General features: G+C 38.0%; 11 protein-coding genes across 13 annotated transcripts in view; 5 read left to right on the top strand and 6 right to left on the bottom strand.

Annotated features, from left to right (window-relative positions):
* The window catches only part of LOC129568366 (collagen alpha-5(IV) chain), a 32,580-nt gene extending 31,197 nt beyond the window's left edge, over positions 1–1,383 (top strand). For all 3 annotated transcript variants that reach the window (XM_055446095.1, XM_055446096.1, XM_055446094.1), the window contains 2 exons: positions 22–581; positions 646–1,383. In XM_055446095.1, the coding sequence (XP_055302070.1) occupies positions 22–581; positions 646–1,077 (992 nt within the window). In that variant the 3' untranslated portion in view covers positions 1,078–1,383. The remainder of the gene's footprint in view (positions 1–21; positions 582–645) is intronic.
* A 169-nt stretch (positions 1,384–1,552) lies between these two features.
* LOC129568385 (hsc70-interacting protein 1-like) lies at positions 1,553–3,681 on the bottom strand. The gene is made up of 5 exons (XM_055446192.1): positions 3,520–3,681; positions 3,157–3,352; positions 2,254–3,008; positions 2,096–2,163; positions 1,553–2,032 (listed from the first exon to the last, which is right to left on the bottom strand). The coding sequence occupies exons 2-5, from the start codon at positions 3,336–3,338 to the stop codon at positions 1,832–1,834; spliced, it is 1,206 nt and encodes a 401-aa protein (XP_055302167.1). The 5' UTR covers positions 3,339–3,352; positions 3,520–3,681; the 3' UTR covers positions 1,553–1,831.
* On the bottom strand, positions 3,610–5,497 carry LOC129568379 (protein arginine methyltransferase NDUFAF7 homolog, mitochondrial). Its single transcript, XM_055446177.1, has 4 exons — positions 5,070–5,497; positions 4,351–5,010; positions 3,911–4,274; positions 3,610–3,801 (listed from the first exon to the last, which is right to left on the bottom strand). The coding sequence occupies exons 1-4, from the start codon at positions 5,394–5,396 to the stop codon at positions 3,752–3,754; spliced, it is 1,401 nt and encodes a 466-aa protein (XP_055302152.1). The 5' UTR covers positions 5,397–5,497; the 3' UTR covers positions 3,610–3,751.
* A 43-nt stretch (positions 5,498–5,540) lies between these two features.
* On the bottom strand, positions 5,541–6,584 carry LOC129568395 (follicle cell protein 3C-1). Its single transcript, XM_055446207.1, has 2 exons — positions 5,988–6,584; positions 5,541–5,864 (listed from the first exon to the last, which is right to left on the bottom strand). The coding sequence occupies exons 1-2, from the start codon at positions 6,318–6,320 to the stop codon at positions 5,676–5,678; spliced, it is 522 nt and encodes a 173-aa protein (XP_055302182.1). The 5' UTR covers positions 6,321–6,584; the 3' UTR covers positions 5,541–5,675.
* Positions 6,585–6,795: 211 nt separating this feature from the next.
* LOC129568397 (DNA-directed RNA polymerases I, II, and III subunit RPABC5) lies at positions 6,796–7,285 on the top strand. The gene has a single exon (XM_055446209.1). It carries the CDS (start codon positions 6,943–6,945, stop codon positions 7,144–7,146), a length of 204 nt encoding a protein of 67 aa, XP_055302184.1. The 5' UTR covers positions 6,796–6,942; the 3' UTR covers positions 7,147–7,285.
* A 129-nt stretch (positions 7,286–7,414) lies between these two features.
* Positions 7,415–11,169, bottom strand: LOC129568375 (GMP synthase [glutamine-hydrolyzing]). The gene is made up of 10 exons (XM_055446169.1): positions 10,805–11,169; positions 10,536–10,716; positions 10,277–10,394; positions 9,732–9,888; positions 9,428–9,668; positions 8,770–9,332; positions 8,509–8,680; positions 8,176–8,405; positions 7,905–8,096; positions 7,415–7,822 (listed from the first exon to the last, which is right to left on the bottom strand). Exons 1-10 carry the CDS (start codon positions 10,856–10,858, stop codon positions 7,721–7,723), a joined length of 2,010 nt encoding a protein of 669 aa, XP_055302144.1. The 5' UTR covers positions 10,859–11,169; the 3' UTR covers positions 7,415–7,720.
* On the top strand, positions 11,069–12,762 carry LOC129568384 (threonine aspartase 1). Its single transcript, XM_055446191.1, has 5 exons — positions 11,069–11,199; positions 11,291–11,414; positions 11,494–12,326; positions 12,391–12,489; positions 12,569–12,762. Exons 1-5 carry the CDS (start codon positions 11,125–11,127, stop codon positions 12,650–12,652), a joined length of 1,215 nt encoding a protein of 404 aa, XP_055302166.1. The 5' UTR covers positions 11,069–11,124; the 3' UTR covers positions 12,653–12,762.
* Positions 12,758–13,555, bottom strand: LOC129568394 (dynein light chain Tctex-type protein 2B-like). The gene is made up of 3 exons (XM_055446206.1): positions 13,170–13,555; positions 12,963–13,092; positions 12,758–12,896 (listed from the first exon to the last, which is right to left on the bottom strand). The coding sequence occupies exons 1-3, from the start codon at positions 13,348–13,350 to the stop codon at positions 12,770–12,772; spliced, it is 438 nt and encodes a 145-aa protein (XP_055302181.1). The 5' UTR covers positions 13,351–13,555; the 3' UTR covers positions 12,758–12,769.
* A 14-nt stretch (positions 13,556–13,569) lies between these two features.
* On the top strand, positions 13,570–14,912 carry LOC129568388 (SUMO-activating enzyme subunit 1). The gene is made up of 2 exons (XM_055446196.1): positions 13,570–14,226; positions 14,295–14,912. The coding sequence occupies exons 1-2, from the start codon at positions 13,706–13,708 to the stop codon at positions 14,764–14,766; spliced, it is 993 nt and encodes a 330-aa protein (XP_055302171.1). The 5' UTR covers positions 13,570–13,705; the 3' UTR covers positions 14,767–14,912.
* A 78-nt stretch (positions 14,913–14,990) lies between these two features.
* Positions 14,991–15,477, top strand: LOC129568396 (small integral membrane protein 8). The gene is made up of 2 exons (XM_055446208.1): positions 14,991–15,209; positions 15,279–15,477. Exons 1-2 carry the CDS (start codon positions 15,087–15,089, stop codon positions 15,432–15,434), a joined length of 279 nt encoding a protein of 92 aa, XP_055302183.1. The 5' UTR covers positions 14,991–15,086; the 3' UTR covers positions 15,435–15,477.
* A 32-nt stretch (positions 15,478–15,509) lies between these two features.
* On the bottom strand, positions 15,510–18,788 carry LOC129568374 (eukaryotic translation initiation factor 2A). Its single transcript, XM_055446168.1, has 5 exons — positions 18,647–18,788; positions 17,911–18,064; positions 17,303–17,838; positions 16,840–17,225; positions 15,510–16,769 (listed from the first exon to the last, which is right to left on the bottom strand). Exons 1-5 carry the CDS (start codon positions 18,678–18,680, stop codon positions 15,798–15,800), a joined length of 2,082 nt encoding a protein of 693 aa, XP_055302143.1. The 5' UTR covers positions 18,681–18,788; the 3' UTR covers positions 15,510–15,797.
* Between the last annotated feature and the right edge of the window lie 70 nt (positions 18,789–18,858).

Here is an 18,858-nt window from a genome sequence, read left to right as displayed (position 1 = left end):
ATAAATCCTTTTTAATTCAAGGTCTTGAGGGCGAACCAGGACCAAAAGGAGAGGCCGGTGAACGTGGACCACCAGGATTGCGAGGATTAGATGGATATCCGGGAGCAAAGGGAGGTCGAGGTGACGATGCACCAATACCACCTCAGCCCAAATCACGCGGTTTCGTATTTGCTCGCCATTCACAAAAAACAGAAATTCCGCAGTGTCCACCAGGATCAGAGAAGCTATGGGAAGGATATTCACTTGCAAGTGTGATCGGATCGAGTCGTGCCGTTGGTCAAGATCTTGGATTGGCCGGTTCTTGTATGCTTCGATTCTCAACAATGCCATACATGTTCTGTGATATCAATAACGTGTGTAGCTATGCAGAAAACAACGATGACAGCTTGTGGTTGTCCACCGAAGAACCCATGCTTCCGATGATGAATCCTATTCCAGCCAACGACATTCAAAATTATATTTCCAGATGTTCAGTGTGCGAAACACGAACTCGCATCATTGCCGTTCACAGTCAGTCAATGAAATTGCCCGACTGTCCGGCCGATTGGGAAGAATTGTGGACTGGATACTCATATTTGATGGTGAGCTTGTTTGTTTCCTACCCACTTTTTGCGATAAATTCACTTTAAATGCTATTTTTTGCAGTCAACAACTGACAACAGCGGTGGATTTGGTCAAAATCTAATATCACCGGGGTCTTGTCTTGAAGAATTCCGAACGCAACCAGTTATCGAATGCCACGGACATGGTAAATGCAACTATTATGATCAGCTCGCCTCATTTTGGTTGGCTGTGATCGAAGAAGGTCAACAATTCAGCAGACCATCACAACAGACATTGAAGGCGGACCACACTAAAATGATCAGCCGATGCGCCGTTTGCCGTCGAATTGAGAGAAGCAAGGAGAGACCACGATACGAACCACCAACCGTTCAACCACCACCGGAATTGGTCGCCGCTCCGGAAAGTCGTCGATTCTTCCCCGATCGACGCTACCATTTACCGCAACAACAGCATTCACAGGCGCCACGACGCAGACAACGGATTCATCCACCACATAATTACTACCATCAGTAGAACAACTACAATCTGATTGATTAACAGCATCGACTAGCGTCGACAGTGTCAAGGAACTTAATGTTAGTTTAGAGTTTACTGTTCCTTACAACCCAAATTAATTACAATGCTGTTTCAAATAACTTGTACCATTCTCGAAATTTATTCATTTTACATATTTTTACGAATAGCAAAACAAGAAGCAACTGATGAAAAACTGCCATAATAAATAATAGTTCAATAGAGTATAATGTATACCAATTCAATAGTAGCGCATTCGTATGTCTATACGTTTTTTTAATAAATTGAAAATTAATAGACTCATAAGATAAATCTTCTTCTTGCAATTACATATACAACTCGTGTCCAAACGTAAATATTCGTCGACTAAATTAGCTTCCTCCTTATTCGGGTCATCGAACCTACTATAAATTTGGCAATGAACTGTGAACAGAGTTATAGAAAAAGGAAAAGAAAAAGAAGGTGAAAGAGACAGTTTTCATATATTCTTCAATTTTTTTTATTTCATTTGACTTGAATCTTATTTCAAATCGGATACTATGACTCTATACTTTAGTTTTATGAGCTGGGATTAAAAAATGCACCTCTTGGTTATTTTTTTTTTAAATGAATGTATTTGAATGAAAAAAAAAACGAGTAGCCGTTATGTTAATATAATTAAGCCAATGTTTCAGTTGAAATCTGTGAAATAACATTTCTAAATGCTAACGACGAATGAAATGTTTTTAAGCACTTCATTTTTTTGCGTTCTGATTCAGTCCAGGCCATCATCGTGCAGGTCTGGTTTGGGGTTCGATGTTGGTGGTGGCGGTGTAGTAAAATTCGGGAACCCTCCTGGTGCTCCGAAGCCCGGTGCTCCACCTCCAAATCCGGGAAAACCAGGAAAACCGCCAGGGAAACCACCGCCTCCAGCTGCTGAAGCATTTGGCATCTTATTTCCCATCGCCGAGCCAACCTTGGATTCAAAAAGATTTATTGTACAAAAAATGTATTCGAGAAGTGCTTATCCAGTGCTTACCTTTGTGATGAGTTTCATAATTTTTGGATTCGATTGATACTTGGCCACGTTTGCTGGATTCGTCATGACTAAAAACAGTGTATCAAAATGAATAAATCAATCAACCGCGGTTGATGCGCACATCAGTTTTCAGAATAAATAAAACCATTGGTACTTACTGTCTTGGAATGCTGCTGCTACTTCTGGATCTTTGAATGCATTAAGCAGATCGGCTTGGTCGAAATCTTCATCGTCATCGCCATCGTCTGCTGCACCACCAAAACTTTGTTCTTGACGCTTTTGTTCCTCGGCAGCCCTTTTGTTGGCTTCCTGTGCGCGTTTTATGCGTTCCAATCGTTCATGTTCTGCTTTTTCAGCCTTTTTACGTTCTTGTTTAATTTTATGTGCTTCTAATTTTTGTGCTTTGGGCTGCACTTCACGCAACCACTCATCGGCTTCTTCGTCAAAATCAATTTTGCACGCTTGACGCAAATCTTTTGCCGATGCTTCCCAATTTCCGAGCAAACGATAGGCTCTACCGCGATATTTGTATGCGGCTGCCGAGTCGCAGTTCAATTCCAATGCACGGCTGCAATCACGAATGCACGCATTTGGTTTGTTTAATTTGAGATAACACTGACCACGCTTAGCGTAGAACAGTGCATTTGTTGGATTCAATTGAATGGCTTTTTCGTAGCTTGTGACAGCGTCTTGGTATCGTTGTTCGCTGAAATGCCCAGCTGCTTCGCCACGTAAATCACTAGCCTGTTCACGCTCTTCATCTGTTGGCTCCTTCGAAGCATCTCCCATTGGTTGCGGAGGTTCGTTGTCCGGTTCAACACATCCATCAGTTTCGATGTCAACATCTGACTCAGGGTCATCCACTTCTGGCTCCGCCGTGGGCGTGAATTCCGGCTTCTTCTGTTCACTTGGTCTGTTTTTGTTTTGGATAACAACATAATAAACTATGTACTAGTAAATAAAAGCTACTCTATCATGTTTCTTTATTGCGCAACAACATTTTTAACGTCAAGATAATATTGATTGTTAATTGTAATGAGTTAATATTTATTCGTACTCACTTTTCATCTGCGGATCCGGAGAAGTTTCCAGGATCCCCAGTCGGAATTTGGCCACCAAGTTTTTCGACGAATGTTTTGAAAAATTCCAACTGAGGCAAATTCAAAATACTGGGATTTTCAGAGCAAAAGCCGATAAACAGCTTTAGCTTATTTATTTCATCAGTACCGATTGGGCAAGACATGTTCACGTGAAATGCTTCAAGAAAAAGAAAAATCAACGAAAAAATAATAATTTGATGAATGTGCACATTTTGCCGGCATGTTTTTAGGCGTATGTCTTTTTGGCAATCGATACTTATGAATATTTTCGGAATAATTCATTTATTCAAAATGATATAACATTTTCTTTCGATTTCTACTTACGTATTTTTCTTCGATTCCAAATCGCTAAGAATAAGTTGATAATGAATATTCTTGATATTTTTTTCCTAAAGAATTTGACTACTTTGATTAGTGTCTTCTTCTTCTTTTATTCGATTGCTATGTCGTTGTACATCGAGAAGAATCTACGCAATATGAAAAACAAAAACAAATACCTCAACGATTGCAGCGCCGAAAGCATTTTTCGACTTCGAAAAAAACACAGTTCATTGATTCATCTGTCATTTGCACATAACCTCAAAAATGCGCGCATAAGTTCAAACACTATCAAAATGCGAAATTTTTAAATATATTATGAAACAAAAAAACAAGAAAAATTACAATTCAATTGAATTATAAAATTAAACTTTCTTATTTGAAAATGAAAACTAACTGATTTTGTTGCTCGGCACGGAAAACCCATTTACAGGAAATTTCTTTAAATGATTTTCGAGAATCTTTGGGAACATTGCAAAGAATTTGAAGCGTGAACCCATCTTCAATGGTTCCGTCAACATATCATAGCCAGACTTTAGTAAATTTGCATCATTCGTAGAGGCTGCTTTGTCCATTAGATTTTTAAGGCGTGTCTCACCGCCCATTCGACTGAGGAAATCTTTTTGTTCAATTGGACCATATGTGACAACTCGGTTATTATGCTCTGCAATCATCTTGATATGTGCAAAATTTACGTCAGCTGTCACGTCGGCTGTTCCAGGGTCTACCAAGGGATTGTGTAGTTTGTGATTCTTAAACGCCTATTAGCAAGTTGTTGATCATTAATACCGTCAACTTATAGAGATTTTATTTAATACTCAAATGTAATTGACTCACTCTAAACGTATCACCTTTTTCGCCAGAGTGACCATAATCCATTATAAGGGCAAATCCTCCATTTTCTTCGATACGATTGGCCATCACATCAATTGTCTGCTCAGTTTCCGCTGAGTATTCGATATCGTTGGGGAGTTGGACGTCTTTATCGATCCAGGGTCGTGTTAAAAATAGGCCAAGCATTGTTGTTTTTGCATTCGAAGTCACAAATCGAAAATGGTTCTCTTCTGTTTTGTCTGTGTCGATTAGAATCTCCTGCCAACTGTTATCATCGGTCCGATGAAATTTGTGAATGGGTAAAGCATCGAAAAACTCATGAGCCAAGAAAATCGAAAATGATTTTGGCACGTGTTTGATTTCACGATACCAAAATATTTCGATTCCCGACACAGATTCGCCCTTACGGTAGTACGGAACTGAATCAAGATCTCCTTTTTTGGTTTCAGTGTGCTGACAGCAAAGACGTTTTGCTTGCAATTCACTCAAATATGGACTAACTTCAACCAGGTGCAAGGAAAACTTGTCAGACAAACCAAATTGTGCAAAGACTCGAAGTATATCCTGTGACAGGGTGCCTCTGCCAGGGCCAAGTTCAACCACCTGTAGCGGTCCCGGTGATCCACACTTTTGCCACTCCGACAAACACCAAATGGCTACCAGCTGAAATTTTTATTTTGATTCATTTGGTTATTTCTTCGACTCAAATTTTCCGTTCTTACCTCAGCGAATATCTGGCTAATTTCTGGAGACGTTATAAAATCCCCTTTTTCGCCAAACACATCTTTCAACATGTAGTAGCCACTATTGGGATTTGTCAAAACATGTTTCATATATTCTGCTACTGATATGGGGCCCGTTGCGGAAATAAGCGTCTTCAGGACATTCGAAAGAGATTGATTTTTTTCAGCATCAGCCTGTGCTGCAACTCTACTTTTTGCCGGTATGTTTAACGTGGGTCTTTTGATAGGCTTGTAACAAAAATGTCGTAGCATACCACGCAAGCATTTTGTATTTTGAACGGCAAATATTCGCTGTAATACCTGCATAGTGGCCTAGATACTAAAATACGCTTTTTATTTACACCTGTCATTCAAACTTATCATATTCAAAACAAAAGCAAAATATAGAGGTTATGTTAAATGTCAGAAAAATTGACATTCTACACAGAAAAAGAAAGAAAACTCAAAGTGTTTGCTGTGGCGGTAAATTTGATGTAAACATTTATTCAACAACAGAAACAAAACTAAAACAATGTGGCTTGTATTTGCTTATAGTTATTGAAAATTTACTTAAATTAAATTAAATTAATTGTTGAGTGACGTGTTTCAAATCAAATTGTTTGGACATTTGTATGGAGAGCCATCTTTGCAGCAAAATTCTCGTCCAGCCGATAATTTGGTGTTCACCCATGTGCCGTTACAGTTTTGGATGAACAAGTAGGCGCGTTCTCTGAATACATCACGGTCGATGCTTCCGCAGAGGATGGTCGGAGAGTTGGGCAAATGTTTTGCAACCTGAAAATGAACAATCAAATTGATAAAATAAGATCATATGTTTTGGTTCAGTTGGATATCAAAATTTCAGTTCTTGAACTGTTTTTGCTGAAATAAAATTGAAAATAAACAGAAGCTATTTACCATTTCCAAGCACTTGTTTGAACATTGTTTGGCTCCGATTTGTGTGCACGGGAACATGCTGTCTTGTTCATGCATTAACGCTGGATGACCCACCGGTGGTTCGCTCGATCCTTTTTTGAATTGTCCGCTCAGAAAAACTCCACAAGTACAGAAGGTTTGGTTCACTGGGTTCAATTTCAATGGATCAATTGGTACAGGCAGCAATGATTTCAGCTTATTCCACTCCAAATCCATGGTCTCTTTGACGGTCGATGTCGCTTGAGCAGTCAGACTATATCCGAAAAAGCAGCAGCAGCAGCAGAAGAAGAAAAGCAAAGTGACAACAGATTTCATTATTACAGCGGTTGGAAACTCTTGATTTGATGTATGAGTGCGTTGATTGAAATATAATTTCAGACTGAGTTGAAAGTGCTATAGCCACGCGTATTTAAATGATTTCCAAAAACGTTTCCGGTGTTATGTATTTTGAATTGAAATCGAAATTTGTTATGACTTTGGTGAATGGTATTTGGGACATTATATCGACTCAATGACGCACATATTTTTCTTCACCAGAAAATGCAGAGTTTGCAATTGTTATTATAATTAAGTGGATTATACAATATACATATTCAACATATTTTCGTTAAAATAGGATATGGAAATAAAAAGATTTATTACAAAATTGAATAGACTATTTCATTTCTGAAAATTGATTAGTGTAAGCTATGATCTCGGCACATAGAAGTTTGCATCTGGCAACACACCACATGTTGTTATGTGACAAAAGAACAATATACATTTCTATAGCAGCATGTATGCCATTTGTGGAGACGCACATTTGACAGATGTACAAAACGCATTTTCATTTCTGGCGGTGCACGTCTTAGAATTTCACAACAAAACTTAAACACTCAAGTTGTTATTCATCGTTTATCATACTTATTTTTGTTGGAAGAGTAAATAAAAGGCGAGGATGATTATTCCAATTCGTTGCTTTACTTGCGGTAAAGTCATTGGCAATAAATGGGAAGCATATTTGGGTTTGCTGCAAGCCGAATATACGGAAGGTGATGCTCTCGACGCACTTGGCCTGAAGCGATACTGTTGTCGACGAATGCTCTTGGGACATGTGGATCTTATCGAAAAACTGCTGAATTATGCTCCATTGGAAAAATAGTTTTACTTCTCTCGTTGTACAAAGAAAAAATCTAATTCATGCACATAAGTGAGTGAACCTTGCTCTCATTGACAACCATTCAAAATTTCGTATATGTAATATCATTCAAAATGCATCAATAAATTGAAACAAAATCATACACATTCTTGTTTTAGTCATTTAATTCAACATAGAAATAGGTTCAAAAAGAAGGAGGAGAGGGAAAGAGAAAGACAGAAGACGAAAATCGTTTTACTCTGGTGAATTCATATAGTCAAAAAGCGCTAAATTTATGGTAATAAAATAATGTTTATTGGTTAGCATCAGATAATTGGGAAATTGCTGACTCGACAATTGGTTTGCAGCAGTTGGTTTGTATTTACTTTGTTCAATTATTTTGTTACTTGAAATGATAAGTTTTTTTTATCATCGATTTCTTTTTCCACATCAATGTCATACATTTCATTACTCTGTTCACTTAATGACCAAATTTGTCAGCCTTTCATAAATAAGTTATAATATCAACTTATTTTCACGTGAAAATGCATCTTCGATTTTATATTAATTAACAGAAAAAACGCAATATCGCAATATTCTATTCCCATTCAGTGGTGCCTGGTGGTTTTGAAGTCAAATCGTACAGAACACGAGTTATGCCATCAATTCCGGAAATCGCTCGCACCATTTTGTCTATGACCTAAGATGTGTGAAACAAACAAATATTATTTGACAATTCCTCAATACGTAATGGATGTTCTGTAAGTGAGAGTGAGAGTTACCATTTGCGGCAATTTGTCTGATCCCGGAACTATCGGAACACCGGTCATGAAATCATTTGTGTCGAATGGTCTCAGAACGATCGAACGAGAGCACGATGGGATTCGATTGACTGGGTCGCGATCAAAGTGAATTGGTATCAACACGACAGGCATTTGTGAAATTTTTGACATACAGTCACTCGAGTGTAAAATCTATAAATAATATCGATATATTATAAGCTGATCTAAATTAAATCTAGGTATGTGTTGATCATCTGCGGTTCAAACTTACTGAATTCGCCAAGTGATCGGCTTGCCTTAGCTGGGCCAATGAATATTTGCTAATCTTCGTTTCAGTAATATCGCTGATCGGGAACTGAACTGAACCACCGAAAATGTAGCAAACACGATTGATATTATGTAAAATGCGCGGGATAAGTTTGGCCAAGAATAGCATGTCTTTCCAATCAGGTGTATCTTCCGTCGATAGACCTAGAACGTAGCTATACGATCTGGAGTCACCTGTATATATGGTGTACAGGCCATCACAATAGATAAATGAGTAAATCATCAGAATAATATCTCACGTAGAAAACAATTGTAGATGAATCGATAAACAACATACCCTGTACACCAACACTTCGAATTGGCAGTAAAGTTGCAGTGATTTTCATTTTCTTCGAAATTTCTTCCAATGCCGCTTGTTCAGCTGGTGTGGTTGCGTTCGTAACACGGTTGAGTAGTGCATGATTTTTGTGTGACTTGGAATAGTATTCGGCAATTACACGAGCAATAACCTGTGTAACACATGCGCAAACAATACATTAGATAAATGGAATCATTCACAAACCAGAAATGAATTCATTGCAAATTTTATATGTTATACCTGAGTTTCAGCGAAATCTTTTTCCATGTATGGTTCTGATGCGCACAAAATTCGTATAGCCAAACCAGGTCCTGGAAATGGATGTCGATCGACCAAAGCATCTGGTAAGCCAAGGTCACGGCCAAGCTTACGCACTTCATCTTTGTGAAAATCTTTCAGTGGCTCAACCACACGTCCAGCAGCACGCAGTTGACGAACGAGTTCGGTGTCGTTGTGATGCGTTTTTATAGTGTCAGCATTCTTGCTAACCAAATCTGATGCTGATTCAATTAAATCTGGCCGCAGTGTTCCCTGTGCTAGGAACACATTCTTTGGATCCAAATTCAACTCGCGCATAGTTTCGTTGGCAATTTTTAAAAATGTGTCGCCAATAATTTTACGCTTTTCTTCCGGATTAATGGCGAAACAAAGCATTGGAGTTTCAGTGTTGTACGTTGAATTGGCTTTTCGCACCGTGGTTGTTGCTTTGAAAAACTTGTAGAAGCAACTTTTGACGATAATATTCAAACCCAATCGGTTGAGAGATTCTTTGACTTCCTTGCTCTCATCTTTTCGCAAAAACCCTGCAAATTTAATAAATATTATTCCGTATTGTTTGAAATGCAAAGCTTAATTCTATTGTTAAAAGTGCTGTTTTGTTTTTTCCTTCCAATTTTACCGTTATCAATATGAACCGCGTGGATTTGATTTGGATTCAGAGCACGTGTTAGCAATGCGGCACACACGGTCGAATCGACACCGCCGCTAACCAGCACCAAAACTTGGCTTGTTCCGACCTTTTCGCGAATATATTTCATACAACTCTCCTTACGGCACTCCATTGTAAAGTTTGGCATCATTCCACAGATTTTCATCAAGAAATTACGCAACATTTGCTGACCATTTGTGGTTATATCAACCTGCAAACCACGTTTAGCATTACATACGATTGGTTGATTTGATAAAGTCGATGATTTGCTTACCTCTGGATGGAATTGAACGCCAAAAACACGAAATTCCTCATTCCACACGCCGGCAATCACTTGACTTGCTGACAATGCACAAAGTCTCAATCGATCGCCAGTTTCGGTAATGCTGTCGCCATGCGTCAATAAAACTTGTTGTTGTTTCTCTAAATTACTGTTAGATGGATTAATAAAGAAATTGAATAAAATACAAATTTTGTATTTTTCAGAGTGAAACGTGCCTACATAAATAAATTGCTACATGGTTTATATTTTAACTAATAATTTGTCTATAATGAATGGGTCACTGATTTACTGATAAGAAATATTTTTCGCTAATAATAATAATGCCTGTGAAGCTTACGATGTAGCTTGATATTTTAATTATCTCTAATGAATACCAAGTTGTTCTCGAGCATCACTCCTATTAATCTGAGAGGCTTGTATCAGGGTCAACAATACTAAACTTTATATTGAACCCCTTCTTGAACCTCTGATCTGCACGTTTTTCTCACGTCACACAAACACAATCAATTTAAAATAACGTTTTAAATTCTACTCACTCAAATAGTGGGCATTTTGAATCCACATCGACTTCAGTTGGTCCATCCTCACGTACCTCCTTTTTCCGAACTTCACCGCCAAATTCTTTGGCAATTATTTGCATACCATAGCATATTCCTGAAAGTGGCACAAATTCAATTAGAACAAACGTAGTATTGTGTATATCTTAGTATGCATTCTAAATGTGACATTTTATTTTTTCATGAATCACCTATATGTATAGATATATCAGAAAATATATAATATAATAGTACGAACCCAATATTGGGATGCCCAACTTGAATATATCGGCATCATACTGCGGTGCACTGTCATCGTAAACACTGTTTGGGCCACCCGAAATAATAATTGCTTTATAGTCACGCAATTCTGACGCCATCGTATCGAGTGGCAATATTTCTGATGAAACATTTAGCTCACGAACACGTCTGTCGATTACCTAGCAATAATTATAGTTTCTCCATCAAATTCCAGGACAACGTACAGAATGTCATTGTAAAAAGTGCATTATAAAAATAAATCATTACCTTTCCATACTGTGCTCCTGCATCTAAAATAGCGACAGAACTAACTTTTTCCATGATAATTTAAGTGATTTAATTGCTTGTCCACACACAGAGTTGACGTCTTTTTCTTCAGTTGAATTGGTTGTTACTTTAAAATGTGTCAAAAAAAATGTTAATCCGACTTTTGCAAATTTGATAAGTGTATATTCGGTACAAAAGCGGAAAAATGACTATTCTAATGACGAAAAGTCGCGAATGCCAATATAATAGTGCTGCTTCTATTGCTCTACTGCTGTCGAAAATAACCAAACTTTTTTTTCTGCTATGTGTGTTTGTCACAAATGGGCAAAACGGCGACGGTTCATGCTATTTCTCTCAATGAATCCGTTCAATTACATACAATCGGTATGGTGTGTGTATGTATGAATAAAAACACCATTGTTTATCATGTTTTACTGTCAAACTTTAAATTTTAACTCAAAATAAACTCTCTGATTTTACCACCAGCGGAGAAAACGAGACTGGCGAGAAAAGGAAGGCCATTCGCTTTCCTCATGCGCAAATTTATACAATTTGAAACACATAAACGCCAATAAATGTATTATGGCTGGTTTTGTGGCTGTTCATACGGGTGAGTATAATATTGCTATGAATATTGAGTTAAACTTGTCCGGATGAATGTAGTAAATTGTGATTGATTGAAATTTTAGGGGCGGGTAATTGTGTAAATGAAACAAAGTACAAGAAAATTTGCAAGGAATCATGTCTACTTGGAACATCGATACTCAAGTCCGGTGGTACAGCGCTTGAGGCTTGCGAGGCGGCCATCGTTGCACTGGAAAATTGCGGTTACACCAACGCTGGTTATGGGTCAAATTTGACATGGGACGGTAGAATTGAATGTGAAGCATCGATTATGGATGGTGCGACACGACAATTTGGCGCATGCACGAATCTATCAAGAGTGAAAAACCCAATCAGATTGGCACGTATCCTCTGCGAACGGCAATCGAAATTACTATCAATGGATCGCATACCGCCAATGATTTTATGTGGTGATGGTGCCGTTAAGTATGCGCAAGAAATAAATTTACCGTTGGTAAACGAGGAGGATATGATTTCAAATAAAGCACGCAAGACCTACGATCACTATCGCCAAAATATTGAGCAATATGAAAATACGTTTAATGTAAAAGTTACTCCCTTAGATACGGTTGGTGCTGTGGTTGTTGATTCGTTAGGTAACTGTGTGGCTGGCTGCAGCTCGGGTGGTCTTATATTGAAATTATCGGGCCGAATTGGACAGGCTGCATGCTATGGAGCTGGATGCTGGGCATCAAAAGAGAAGAATAAATCGATTGCTACTTGTACAACTGGCAACGGTGAATATTTGATGAGGACATTACTAGCCCGCGAAATCGTGACTAATTTAAAAAATGACCAATGCTCGATTTTATCGCTACATAAAACGTTCAAAAATGATTTCCTCGAATCTCCATTTTTAAAACATTTAGACGAAGTATATGGTGGTGCCTTGACACTGGTGAGAAAAGACTGGTACTTTCTAACTTTTTTCGGTTCTAACACAACTTTTTGTATTTTTTCAGGTCTATGACGCAGAGAATGGCGATGGTGAGCTCTTATGGAGCCACACAACGCAGTCGTTTTGCATCGGCCACATGAGTACAAAACAGAAATCACCACGTGTACGTATCAGCCTATCAATCGTTCTGAATTTAATTCATCACCAAAATTTTACCTAACATTGTTTCCACATTGTTTCAGTTTGTATTTTCAACGTTGCCTGAAAGCAAAAAGCAAGGAAAATCTATCATGGTACAAGGTCAACATTTCAAAGTGCCAATATGATGTATTTGTGTGAATTGAATTTATTTAATGAAACATTCTTTGACGACTTAAGATAAATCTATATTCGTATGTAATTAAAGCTGCTAATTAAAGCTAATTATACAACTAAATATTTCGTTAATATTGATAAACTCCAAATACAGTAACAATGCAAATTATGGTTTCCGATTTGTAATGTTCGGATATTTTGCTATCACAACTGGCATCCCAATGGCATCTCGCGATATATCTGCATCCAGCTCCCCTGAATAGTTTTTAAAATTTTCTGACAATTAGTTTAAAGCTTAAGACTTCATTGTACTATACATACGTTTGTTCAGCCAACATAATTTGTACAATATGTTTGTAGCGTGGAATTTCGAGGTCCTTTATGCGCCGGTTAATTTCATTCACTATTTGTCGACACCAATCCGATACCTCCTTGTTGGAGTATTCTTTTCCTAAAAAACATCAAATTTAATGTATTATTTAATATTAACTGACAATTTTTGTATTGAACATATTGGTTATAAGTTACCATCAAGTATTTGCAGCAAAACTTCATTAATAATTTCTCGTATTCCAGTGATTGGGAATGATTTTCCAATACTAGGACGAATTTGATATTGGCTAGTTGATTCGTTGCTTCTTCGATTCTCGGTTGTGATTTGATTTTCATCCGGATTTGTGTCTTTCTTTAACTGAGACATGGCTACCATATCACAAACGATTTTTTAAGTAATTAAACTATCCCTTTTTTTCAAAGCAATGTTATTTTTGGTTAAATTTTGAGAATAATCTCGTTTGTTGGTTCGATTGTTATGGTCACGGTATTCTTTTTTAAGCCGTAAACGAATGTAATCAAAACGCTTCGGTCGTTTGTCACAATCTCAAATACCTGTCAAAAATGTCAAACTTTGTGACTATACACACTGAAAGAGTGTTTGTGTGTTAGTCGGCGTTGTTCGATTTCATTGTCATTGGTCATCTCGTCAATCAATAGTGTCTTGAGAAACAATAAATTTGTAAACGATTTTTTTTTCATATCCATAACAGATAAGTTCAAACGCCAAAATGGTTGAAAACAATGGCATCGAATTAACAGAAGATGAGGCCGAATTATACGATCGTCAAATAAGACTTTGGGGTTTGGATTCGCAGAAACGAATACGGGCAGCACGCATCTTAATTTGTGGCTTGAACGGATTGGGCGCTGAAGTTGCGAAGAATATAATTCTTTCCGGTGTAAAGTCGGTGACATTGTTGGATGATAAGCCAGTATCAGAAATCGACTTTTGTTCACAGTTTCTGGTTCCGCATGAAAGTGTTGGACTGAATCGTGCAGAAGCTTCTTTGTTCCGTGCTCAGGCCTTAAATCCAATGGTCGAAATTGTTGTGGACAAAGAAAATGTCAGCGAAAAACCAGACGAATATTTCCACCGATTCGACGTTGTCATTTTGATTGAAACGCCAACACCAATTTTGATCCGTGTCGACAACATTTGTCGCCTGAAAGGCATCAAATTTTTCGCTGGCGATGTCTGGGGCATGAATGGGTACACATTCACCGATCTACAGGAACATGAATTTTCAGAGTATGTTTATTAGGATATTTCTATATTTTACTTTGCTTTCAAAAACATTTTATTTTTTATTTTCACAGAGAAATCACCAAGCACAAAATTATTTCAGATGGAGCTGAAAAACCGAAAAGAGAAACCGTTAAGTCAAATGTTATGCGAACACTCGCGTTCCCACCACTACAGGATGTAGTTGATTTTGATTACACTGCTCCATTCTTCGCTCGTAAATTGAAGCGTAATGGGTCATCTTATGTCATCACTAAGATTTTGCAACGATTCCGTGACACCGAACAGCGTGATCCTCAGCCAAGCACTCGAAATGATGATCTGCACAAATTACTTGCTATTCGTGATGAAATTGCCAAGGGACTAGTACCAGACACAGCATTCGTTCACGTTTTTGCCCAGGTTTCGCCGGTTGCAGCCATTGTGGGCGGTGAGCTATCGCAAGAGGTGATTAAGGCCGTTTCGCAAAAGGAAGCACCACATTTGAATGTCTTTCTCTTCGATCCAGTAAAATGCTGCGGATTCGTTGAACCAATTGCTGTCTAAATGAGATCCATTTAATCATTCATACGACCAAAACAGAAAACAACCGAGCAAAAATAAACCATGTATGTTTTGTGGATCAAAAATTGTCCTCAAAAGCATTAAAATATCATGATTTAATCGAATAAATTCTTTTCATATTCAACAAATTGAAACACTTGTTTTTCTGACAATTCATTCGTAACATTTTTGAGGTTATGTATCATATCAAACTGTTAAATGTCATTGAATCAAACACATGACATAATAATACTCTTAAAACATTGTAGCATATATATTAGGGATCGGGGAAATTTTTTCAATCAAAGCGGTTTTAAAAGAAAATGAGTGACAACCAAGTACCACAGCCAGAGAAGAAGCCGCAATATCAGCCTGGTGAAGGAATCAGGTCGATGCGAAGTACCACCTTATTTCGAGCGGTTAACTTTGAGCTATATGCGAAACCAGTAAGCCATCATCTCATTTTATTTGATTTTTCGAACAAAATTCCACACAAACACTTTTTTTCGCTTTAGAATCTAGTAATTATGGCTATTGGAGCCGTTTGCTTTGGAACTGCACTCGGCTATATCACATACATGCGTTCGAAATACGAAAGTCAAGGCTATTACCCTGCGGTACAACCCGATGGCACCGAGGTATACACAAAACGACGTTCAAAGTGGGAATAGGATGTTTTATGTTCCTCCGTATACTAAAATTAAATTATTAAAGTTTCATAGAACAAAAAAACATGTTGAATATTCTTTTTGATCCAGATGATTTAATTTTTAGTGTTTATTTCCTTGTTCTAGATTTGCTAGTTATCCGTGTTGTTTAAATGTGTCATAACCTGATGATAATTTTGAAATTCCAAATTAACAAAAAGTGGTGGTACAATTTTATTCGATTCATGCAACGATCTGGTGTTTTTCTTTCTTTATATGTTTCAAAGTCAAGCAAAACTACGAATGGTATACCCTCAGAACGATTATAAGGCGAAGTTCATACATAGATTTGTTTTGATGATTTATTCTTCAAGCGATCGTTTTGTTTTAAGCTTCGACTTTGAGCGAGTTGAGTTCTTTGATGAGTTCGGCTTCCAATCCAATTTTTGACAGTTGATTGACTTCAAGATTGTCACCGTTATCTCGGCGAACCTTTAATTTGGCAATGTCTCGTAGCTTTTGTTGTACCGTACGCATTCGTTTGTCTTTCTCTGGATCTCCCAATGTACCACCGACTCCCCCTTCGGATTTTCGTTGTCGATTTCGGGGTCTTCTTTCTCGTTTTTGTGCTTCTGACCCATTTGCAATTGGCTGTTCCTCATTTGGCAGAGTTGTGTTTGAATTGTTGGTGACATTGACATTGGTATTGGCATTAGAATTGGGAGTGGGCGTGGAATCACTGATGTTCTGAATGTTCGAGCTATTACCATTTGTGTGGTTTTGATTGTTTGGTTGTCGCGGTGTGCGTCGCTGATTTCGCTTATTATTTGACGTTGGATTCGCTTGATTTGGATTCGTCTGAGGTGAGTTACCTTCTACTTTTGTGGCATTTGAATTTGCACTTGAATTTGATGTAATGTTTTGTTTTGGATTTTCATTCTCTTTTCGTTTTGCATTTCGGTCTTTTTTCCTTTGCCCTTGGCTAACTTTGTAACCTATTGGCAGGCCAGGAATTGGACCCCTTTCAACTGGTGGCTGATTAGGTCTCTGTGAAACACCAGCCGATGATATTGCGCTGCCACCGCCGCTTCGAATATTTGGCGGCACATAAACGGCCTTACTGCTTTGTGGTTGGCTTGGTTGAATTCCCGCCACTTTTACATTCGATATTGGTTTCTCAGTAAATAAGCCATCTGCAAATCTTTGCCAACAAACTTGCAACAGCTCCTGGCCTGTGGGCCAAACAGTTTCATGCAATAGAGCGCCAGAATAATGCCACACTTTAAATCCATTTCCAATGCGTAAACGAGGCGCAGTTGTTGCAGTTACAAGATTTTCTCCATCTGGTCCCCATTCCAACTACATATACAAAAATCATTTCGATAAATACCTCGTTTCATAACAATGCTATTGCAATGAGTGTACTTACAAGTGTCGAGTCTGCTGCTTGGAATGTTGTAATAAGCTTTTTCTCGTTGGCATCCCAAACTTCTACACTTCCGCGCAAATTACCAAAACCAGCCAAGAGCACAATATTTCCGAATGGGTTATAATAAATGCTGTTTCTTGCTGCCTCTTTTACTTCAAACACTGGGTCACATTTTAAATTGAAGAAAGTGGCCTTGGACGGCATGTAACCATAAATTACACAAAACTCGTTTCCCTTGGGACTCCACTGGACTGCGTGTATAGGACCCTCTTTGCTCAATGGAACCGAACACGAATCTCCTTTTGTGCTCATAAAGTAGAGGGCTTGCTTGCCATAATATGATGCTCCGGTGGCATCTACGTCAGTGCTGGTCATCAGAATCATTCCTATATTCCGAACATGCAAGGAAATAATGCAAATGATTAAAAATGTTGTTGGCACACATAATTCATTCATTGAATACCTGAGGCACGTTTGTTCCACATCATTTCAACACGATCGGCTTGATAGAAACTTTTTGATGCAATGATTTGATTCGCATCAAGCGCTGGATATCGAAAAATTTTGCATATAGATGGCTGGCCTTTCTGACCAGGAACATAAAGAGCAACCTGTGGATTACTACCGCCACCCGCAATCGATAGTTCACCACCTCGACTACCACCAATCTTATTGGCAGATTTCTGAAACCCATCTGGACCGTTTGTTTCGTAAAAGAAAGCTTCACCGCCAACCATGAGCGCAAATACTCCCTCATCGCTCGACCATCCGGGCATCCAATCATCAGGGAAGTTCTTGTTGATGATCGCAAATACGGCCTCACTCGTACTTACGCGGTACACACAGAAATTTGGATGTGGTTCTGATCCATCTTTGGGTGTTGAATAATGTTCAAGTGTTGCTAAATACGTTCCTTTAGGCGAGAATTTTATGGCGAATGCTTTCGGACGTGGCAATGAACAGATAACATTCCAGTTATTCACAGATGCAATTTGAACTCTGCAATTCAATTTTAGAGATTTAGTCAAACAAAACAAACAAAAAATGACAAAACAATTGTTCGATACGTACTTGGTGCCATTTGCCCATGCCAAGTATCGCCCATCGCCACTGAATTCAATGGCTCGACAGAATTTACTCTCGTCTCGAGCAAACTTTTCGTTCGTTGTGTAAGTGTTGTTTGCACCGGCTGAATGCCATAATTCCACGCCGACGCTGGAGCGAACTGAAATGTCAATCAAAAGGAATTTCCATTAAGTCAGTGGAAATATTTATAATTTTCAACGGTTCTAAAAATTAGCACTATGATTAGTGTTTGCTCCGAGAAAGGTCCACAGGATTCGGTAAAGTACCCAGTAGAAGCACTCTCGATAGGTTGATAAGATTGCTTCGATTTGTCTATGTGAAATAATCATCTGTGCGATAATTTTAGACACGAATAAACTATAACCAAACAAGAATTTTCCGAATATTAAAATTGACAAATATGTCCATGTGTTGATATAAATTCAAACTATTTGCATTATACATTTCATTTGATAATTTTAACCGTGATATAAGTCAACTATTTTTTCCGTCTGTAGAAAAAAAAGCATAGTCTATAAACAGCAACGTATGTTCCGCATGTATATACTCATTTCTTTGTCTGTGTCGCAATGTGTCTTCATGATTTCTGTAACAGCACTTGAAATGTGCCAATTATTTAGTAAAATGCAACTTTCCACCTGATATTAATACTTTTCTTTCTTTAATTTTCAGATTTTTTTGCTATTTTCGCAATAAAATAATTAATAATTTTGATATTTACTTGCGAGTGCAGGTGAAATCCCGTCAGTGGCCATTGTCAAAAAAATTCTAACCTACATTACTTGCACATATGTATGGAAATTTCTATTGGATATGTTGCGCGTATTTGAGAAATTCAAATCGAAACGTCATCTAATACGTCACAAACAAAGTTTGGGACAAATTGTACAGAATGACATTTCGACCGAACGCAAACGCGGCACACTATACATT

The sequence above is a fragment of the Sitodiplosis mosellana genome, unplaced genomic scaffold (genome assembly GCF_009176505.1).
Source record: "Sitodiplosis mosellana isolate CC-2019 unplaced genomic scaffold, AAFC_SMos_1.0 Smas_scaffold_18, whole genome shotgun sequence".
NCBI classification, from domain to species: domain Eukaryota; kingdom Metazoa; phylum Arthropoda; class Insecta; order Diptera; family Cecidomyiidae; genus Sitodiplosis; species Sitodiplosis mosellana.
The sequence above is the reverse complement of the archived record's forward strand: the minus strand, read 5'-3'. Positions and strand labels throughout refer to the sequence as shown.

Coding starts and splice junctions, on each gene's coding strand:
- LOC129568385 (XM_055446192.1), bottom strand. CDS start 3,338: ATGTCTTGCCCAATCGGTACTGATGAAATAAATAAGCTAAAGCTGTTT. Junction 3,009..3,156: donor TCCGGATCCGCAGATGAAAA/GTGAGTACGAAT, acceptor AAACAAAAACAG/ACCAAGTGAACAGAAGAAGC. Junction 2,033..2,095: donor TTATGAAACTCATCACAAAG/GTAAGCACTGGA, acceptor TTTGAATCCAAG/GTTGGCTCGGCGATGGGAAA.
- LOC129568379 (XM_055446177.1), bottom strand. CDS start 5,396: ATGCAGGTATTACAGCGAATATTTGCCGTTCAAAATACAAAATGCTTG. Junction 4,275..4,350: donor AAAAAGGTGATACGTTTAGA/GTGAGTCAATTA, acceptor ACTTGCTAATAG/GCGTTTAAGAATCACAAACT. Junction 3,802..3,910: donor CGTGCCGAGCAACAAAATCA/GTTAGTTTTCAT, acceptor GCATTTTGATAG/TGTTTGAACTTATGCGCGCA.
- LOC129568395 (XM_055446207.1), bottom strand. CDS start 6,320: ATGAAATCTGTTGTCACTTTGCTTTTCTTCTTCTGCTGCTGCTGCTGC. Junction 5,865..5,987: donor CAAACAAGTGCTTGGAAATG/GTAAATAGCTTC, acceptor GTTCATTTTCAG/GTTGCAAAACATTTGCCCAA.
- LOC129568397 (XM_055446209.1), top strand. CDS start 6,943: ATGATTATTCCAATTCGTTGCTTTACTTGCGGTAAAGTCATTGGCAAT.
- LOC129568375 (XM_055446169.1), bottom strand. CDS start 10,858: ATGGAAAAAGTTAGTTCTGTCGCTATTTTAGATGCAGGAGCACAGTAT. Junction 10,717..10,804: donor CAGGAGCACAGTATGGAAAG/GTAATGATTTAT, acceptor AATTATTGCTAG/GTAATCGACAGACGTGTTCG. Junction 8,681..8,769: donor AAGATTTCGCTGAAACTCAG/GTATAACATATA, acceptor TGTGTTACACAG/GTTATTGCTCGTGTAATTGC.
- LOC129568384 (XM_055446191.1), top strand. CDS start 11,125: ATGGGCAAAACGGCGACGGTTCATGCTATTTCTCTCAATGAATCCGTT. Junction 11,415..11,493: donor TTTTGTGGCTGTTCATACGG/GTGAGTATAATA, acceptor TTGAAATTTTAG/GGGCGGGTAATTGTGTAAAT. Junction 12,490..12,568: donor CAAAACAGAAATCACCACGT/GTACGTATCAGC, acceptor ACATTGTTTCAG/TTTGTATTTTCAACGTTGCC.
- LOC129568394 (XM_055446206.1), bottom strand. CDS start 13,350: ATGGTAGCCATGTCTCAGTTAAAGAAAGACACAAATCCGGATGAAAAT. Junction 13,093..13,169: donor TTTGCTGCAAATACTTGATG/GTAACTTATAAC, acceptor GATGTTTTTTAG/GAAAAGAATACTCCAACAAG. Junction 12,897..12,962: donor ATTATGTTGGCTGAACAAAC/GTATGTATAGTA, acceptor AAAACTATTCAG/GGGAGCTGGATGCAGATATA.
- LOC129568388 (XM_055446196.1), top strand. CDS start 13,706: ATGGTTGAAAACAATGGCATCGAATTAACAGAAGATGAGGCCGAATTA. Junction 14,227..14,294: donor CAGGAACATGAATTTTCAGA/GTATGTTTATTA, acceptor TTATTTTCACAG/AGAAATCACCAAGCACAAAA.
- LOC129568396 (XM_055446208.1), top strand. CDS start 15,087: ATGAGTGACAACCAAGTACCACAGCCAGAGAAGAAGCCGCAATATCAG. Junction 15,210..15,278: donor TTGAGCTATATGCGAAACCA/GTAAGCCATCAT, acceptor TTTTCGCTTTAG/AATCTAGTAATTATGGCTAT.
- LOC129568374 (XM_055446168.1), bottom strand. CDS start 18,680: ATGGCCACTGACGGGATTTCACCTGCACTCGCAA. Junction 18,065..18,646: donor GATTTCACCTGCACTCGCAA/GTAAATATCAAA, acceptor TTGACATTTCAG/TTCGCTCCAGCGTCGGCGTG. Junction 16,770..16,839: donor AAGCAGCAGACTCGACACTT/GTAAGTACACTC, acceptor TTGTATATGTAG/TTGGAATGGGGACCAGATGG.